This window comes from Bactrocera tryoni, chromosome 3 (assembly GCF_016617805.1).
Source record: "Bactrocera tryoni isolate S06 chromosome 3, CSIRO_BtryS06_freeze2, whole genome shotgun sequence".
NCBI lineage: Eukaryota > Metazoa > Arthropoda > Insecta > Diptera > Tephritidae > Bactrocera > Bactrocera tryoni.
The window spans coordinates 37,607,252-37,613,322 of NC_052501.1; the positions used below are offsets into that span (position 1 = coordinate 37,607,252).

Genomic DNA, 6,071 nt, shown 5'->3' on the forward strand with positions numbered 1-6,071 from the left:
CGTAGTTCAGTATCGTGTGAACTGTTGTAGGCGTCGAATCGCGCGGCCGGCGTGGCGTATACGTGATAATTCGATAATCTAAGCTAAGCTCTCTCTCTAGTAGTTTACCCGCACTATTATCCTGCGTGGCACTATGATTTCTCACTCTTCCACATATACAAAACTAGCCATTTTATTGCTATATCTATTACAAACGATCCACTGTCGGCCACAAGACACGGAGGCAAACGGCTCCCCGATTAATCCACTGCGTAATGGTCGTTACATACCAGAGTTGCATGGCGCTGACCGTGGCAAATATATACCCGACGAAAGCGGTAAATATCATCATGTTAAAGTGCCCTATAACGGTGGCTATGGAGATCGTGGCCAAATGTATGTTCACGATGCTCGTGGGCTGCCGCTACATCAATTCGGCACGCTCAATGGCTTCCAACTGGGACCGAAGGATCATTTGCGCTTCTCTGTGGATTTCAATTTCGACGGCAGTGGTTGGCAAATCGTGCAGTTCGAGTGGATAAACGACGATGACGTCAAAAAACATTACGACTACAAGTATGAAAATCAACTATGGCCATCGGATTATGGTAAGTGTGAAGAGCTGCAGGAGTAAGTTTTGAAAAAAAAATGCTTTGTTTTTCATTAGATGTGAATGCTGATGTGAATGCTGATGCGAATGCTGATGTGGAAGCGACTGCGACAGAGAAGCCAGAGGAAGGAGATACGACTAATGTGCACGTCTCGGGCGAGTACCAAGATGATATCTATAATGTGAAATATACGAATGACAATGAGCTAAATGCTCCGAGTGTAAGCCAACTCACACAAAGTTTTTGTTTTTGCTTTCATGATAGCCTGACTCATTTTATTTCTACAGCAATTCAACATTCAAGCGACTATAAGTGATGTACTCGATTACGTTCAGACAAATGTGTTACCAACACTAACGTAAAAGGCGACGATTACTATGGTCCAAGAAATACTATTTTTCTACTACTAATTTTATATCACTCTGGTAATATACTATGACTAATATCTTGACCGTGAAAAACTGGTACACAAAATATTTCATTGACAATAACAACACGTAATTGTTTAAAGCTTTTCATCGTTATCATCGAGCTACTTTACTTTTCTTCAATTGGATAGTCGATTTGGAGACTTTCTATGTGAACAAACATCATTTATTGTTATTGTAAACGAACCTTCTGACATAATTTCTGAACAAAAAACCATTTAGAACAACTATAATGCTTCCAAAACTTTATTGCCTCTGGAAAATGTTCATCTGAAAGTTTCTGCTCTAAATTTTTTGTATTATTTGTATTCAATCGTTTAATGTATATTTATGTAAAATCATGTATAAATTATTAGCCACAGCAATGAAATAAAATATATACGTTGCCAAGAATTAATTCAATGCTTTCAACTACAAAGTTACAAAGTTGAATGTCCTCAAGTCAGATGCAATCATACGGCTTCGAAACATGCATTTTGCACCAACCATATCTTCTGATGTGGAAAATCGTTAAAGAATCGACTGACCCAACAAACGAAGACGGCGGAAAATCATTTTTACCAAAAGCTGCTAGTAGAAGTAGATAGTCCTAATTTTCAACAGGCACTTGTATACATTTCACAGCTGTTGTACAAAGTACTGATTTTCCTGAAACAAAATAGATACAAACTATCGATGAAAAAAATGCCACAGATACCAATTAGTGTATTGATGAATATTATTTGGGCTCAGCGCCAGACCATTGACCATCTAATGCGATGAAACCAGAGGACGTCTAAAACTGACTGTTTAGGATGAAAACATCTAAACATCCTTAAAACAATTTGAGATGAAAGGAAAATGAATCAAGGTAAGGTAATTAACACTTTGAGATGAAATCGTTGTGGCAAAACTTCTATATGCAATTTGAGTTTTGATATGCCTTCGTATTCACTCCGGTTTTAGCTTCAGCGACTTTTTCCTGTTTGTTCAGAAATACTTTTATATGGAAAACCGATTATTATATTGTCAAAAAGTTGAAAGATCCCTAAAGCCGGTCGATGGTTCACAACCGAATTCATAGCATCAAAATCGAATTTGAAAAACATAAGTGTTTTCAGCTTGCCTGTAGTATAATTATTTGTCAATTGAAGACTCCAAGAGAAATCATCTATTAGCTTGACAAAATATTCTATGGGTTTTAGAATTTACCTTTGTAGGTTGAATGCTCTTAGGGAAAAATTTCCTGTATTTGTATTACCGAAGTAACATACGTGTTAAGAAAACTTGAGAATTACAGTTTTTTATGTGTAAATGCATTGTTCTTAGCCTGATTAGAATAAGTATTTGCTAAAATCTGTCAATAATAATTAATGGTGTGGTCAATTATAGTTTTTGGCACCTAAAGCTATTTTCTTAAAATGGACTCTAGATATTTTATATTTTTCATTTGAATAATGATGAAAGCAGAGAAGAACAAGTAAAAACGTTAACTTTGGTTGTACCGAATCCATAATACTCCTCAGAAGTACAACATATTTCTTATAAGAACTTGATATTGTATGCCGTGTAGTATATGGAAAAGTTCTAAGAGATAAGACGAATTGAACAATCCATCTCCTTAGAGAAATAATTCAATCACCGTTAAGGGAAAAAGGTTCACAGCTCTGCTGTTCAACACTAAAAGAATGTAAGCAATCCACCGACCCGTTCAATGAGGGAGACCACAGTTTATCTTAAATTAGTTGGCGTAGAAATAATTGAAATACTATTAGAACTCTAGGTATTACCTTGTTTTGTTGTGCTGCTTTCGAACACAATCTGTGAGATTCTGCAAATAAACTGGAAAATTAATAATGAAATTCGTGTAAAGAAACCTATGATGTTTTTAATTATACAAGGAAATCTTTGGCAAATACTAAGCGCAGAACAAACCCAATATATGGAAGGCGAAATTGGTAAGATAAATATGTGGAGAGTGCTGTAGGAAAATGTTATAGGGATAGGTAGATCGTGTTCCACAGATGTGCTATTTTTGTAAGGTGTTTATGCCTATAGCAATAGGTTTTAAATAAAATAATATTCTACATAATTTAATTTTTCAAACAGAAATAGAAAAATTGCAGCTACAGCATTTTAAAGTGCAGCAGCTGAGCTCAATAAGCACCATTAGTATATCCTTAAACACGATTTCCTCTTTAGAATATTTTCCAAATTTGTTTGAGTGATTATTAAGTTTAGGTTAAGATGTCGATCCTAAGGGGGATTTCACTGGGATAGCTTAGAGCCCTGGTCTGTTCAGATACCTGTAAGCTCCTAGAAACTGGATCATAAGGTCATTACAGATCGGAAAAACGTATCTAATTTTTACTGCAGCGTTTTTTTAATATTTCAAAATAATTGCAAAATTAGTTTTTGTATTTTCAATTTCCAAACATCGCCTCTCTTAGGCTGCCCAACGAGCCCCTTAAGAGAATAACTGCAGCTAATTAAGTGGTGCTAACATTCTTAGTAGATAGGATGCAAAACTAGATACCTAATAATGTAATGTAATATTTGCAACTTCGAATGGGTCTGGTAGTGAACGAGGGTAGCTCCTGTCATCAAACAAACATTCGTCGCATTCACGACCTGGCTTCCTGACTGTAGACAGTCATAACTTTGAAGTCGTAGATAATTTCGTCTAATTTGGAACTAGCATTAACACCAACAACAAGAATTGATAAGTAAAGTCCTCTCTCAACGAACAAACTCTATAAGTCACTCATCTTTCCCATCCTGTTGTAGGGTGCGGCGGCATGGAAAATGACATCGTCTGATGAGTCGGCGGAGAATGTATGGTCCTTTGCGCATTGGTAACAGAGAGTACCGTAGACGATGGATATACGGCGACATTGTTCAACGAATCAAGAGACAGCGGCTACGCTGGCTAGGGATATGTTGTCCGAATGGACGAAAACACTCCAGCTCTGAGAGTATTTGACGCAGTACCCGCAGGGGGAAGCAGAGGAAGAGGAAGACCTCCACTACGTTGAAAAGACCAGGTGGAGAATGACCTGGTTACACTTGGAATCACCAATTGGCGGCAAACAACGAAAGGAAAGAAAGAAGATGAAGAAGATACATATTTTGATATTTCTCCGAAAGCGCAGATAAATATATTTCAAGAAATATTCGTATTATTTTACAAACGATTGCAAAATGTTTGTATTTAATCTAACATTCAACGGAATTTATTGATGAAAAATAATTTAGACCACAAGTATTTAATGAAATTAGTATAAATACAATTTGACGTAACTAATTCTTGGCGTTCGCAGCCAAGTATGCCAATAGTTTGGCAACATATGGTGGTGGAGTTGGTATATGTGCACCACGCGCCACAAAACCATTATCGTCGGCCACATAATCGACACGGTAGAGCACACCATCATCGCCGGTGTACTCGTAAAAGCCCGTGGAACGTAAACCTTCCTTTTCCGGAGCTAATTGTTCGATGCGTCCACTTTCCTCCGCCAAAATGCCATTCTCTGTTTCATAACTGGAAAAAAATTAAATTTGCAATTATTTCAAAGTATACTTTCTGGCTGTGGAGTGAAGTGAAGGAAATACTGTTAATAAACAGTGGAGTAATTGCAACAGCATGCTGTTAACTACAGTGCTTACTGCGCTGTTAATTTAAAATAATAATGTTAGAGTTTTGTTATACATTTTTTAAGGGTCGCATGGATTTCTAATGCTTAATAGCGAGTTAGTCGAAAGTTTTCATCACTTATTTATGTTGCACTGAGAACACTTACATATATTGATACCCGTCCTTCTCCTCCTTATCGAAAAGCTGCAGAATCCGCCAACCACCACCACCCTCACCCGTTCCGCTGCCCTTTGGTAGTGCTGGTGTAACAGCGGTGGTTTTAGGTGTCGGTCTTCGTGTTGTTGTTGTTCGCGGCGATGCCAAATTCGCGCGATTACCAGCTGAACCAGCCGAACTCAGCGCATTACCGCCCGCACGTGACCGCCCAGCGCCACCGAACGTACCGACGCCACCACTGCCATCACTGCCACCACCGCCAGGTCCCAACCGGTTCTTGTCGCCTTCATATTGCCCACCGGCGCGATCGTCATGCACATAGGGCACATCTTGGTGCACATACCGTCCATCATTACCACCGCGATAGCGTCCATCGCTTGCGCCCCGATAACGCCCATCATTACTCGGACGATAACGTCCGTCGCCAATGACCGTAGGACGAAGACGTGTTGTACGTGGGCGCTGATAATAAGGCAGCGTGGGCGTGGGACGATAGCGTCCATCGTTCTGCGCGCTCGCAACAGCGACGAGCCCCACTACACCTACTAAGCCGGCTAGCTGTTTGGAAGAATCAATGGTGGTAGTCCTGTTTATCTGCGCTGTAATCCTGGCATGAGACGTGCGTACTTACCGTTACTTTCGACCACATGACTAGTTCTCACGCGTTAAATAAATGAAATGAATATGACAATCAGTTGCTGCTGCTTTTATAAACGCACCACCAATTTAGCGGCCGGTTGCGTTTCTGAGCGAGTCATTGTTGTTCGCGAGCTAACGGAAGCGTGGGTAAATGGAACGGTTGCTGAAATCTCGTTTAATTGAACGCATTTACTTGCAACCATAAAGTGTCGCATTTTACGATGTTGATATTGATGTTCATGGTGCACCAGTGCTGATGAGCTGAAAAGATGCGCAAACGAAAATGACGAAACTCATTCTAGGCCTTAGCTACGATACTGAAGAGTGTGTTACTTCTCACACTGGCAATGTCTGCCATTTCTTGTATTTGCAGCAGTGTTGGTGTAAAATATCCGTTATTGGATATACATATATTATGTATGATTGCTACATATTCGTTTATGTATAGTCGTCGGTGAAAAGCGGTTGCATCAAAATGACGCATGGCATTTAATATGAATAACTTAGTGTTTAAACTCTTAAGTAAGGCAATGCCACTAATGAGTTGAACAATAAAAACTGTATAATGAATACGAAATTGTGGTACATCAAATAATAATGGTGTCGCAACTAGTCTAGTATGCC

At 39.1% G+C, this 6,071-nt stretch overlaps 2 protein-coding genes across 4 annotated transcripts; one reads left to right on the plus strand and one right to left on the minus strand.

Moving 5' to 3' along the window:
• LOC120772814 lies at positions 1-1,328 on the plus strand. 3 transcript variants are annotated; one of them, XR_005705099.1, is made up of 4 exons: positions 1-587; positions 647-810; positions 878-1,015; positions 1,102-1,328. XR_005705099.1 is itself a non-coding variant. In XM_040101604.1 (3 exons), exons 1-3 carry the CDS (start codon positions 134-136, stop codon positions 950-952), a joined length of 693 nt encoding a protein of 230 aa, XP_039957538.1. In that variant the 5' UTR covers positions 1-133; the 3' UTR covers positions 953-1,328. The 3 variants fall into 3 exon arrangements, 2 of the variants coding, with proteins under 2 accessions (XP_039957538.1, XP_039957539.1); XM_040101604.1 differs by having other exon boundaries at positions 878-1,328; XM_040101605.1 differs by having other exon boundaries at positions 659-810; positions 878-1,328.
• A 2,969-nt stretch (positions 1,329-4,297) lies between these two features.
• On the minus strand, positions 4,298-5,457 carry LOC120770140 (larval cuticle protein LCP-30-like). Its single transcript, XM_040097326.1, has 3 exons — positions 5,440-5,457; positions 4,798-5,366; positions 4,298-4,538 (listed from the first exon to the last, which is right to left on the minus strand). The coding sequence occupies exons 1-3, from the start codon at positions 5,455-5,457 to the stop codon at positions 4,298-4,300; spliced, it is 828 nt and encodes a 275-aa protein (XP_039953260.1).
• Positions 5,458-6,071: the final 614 nt, after the last annotated feature.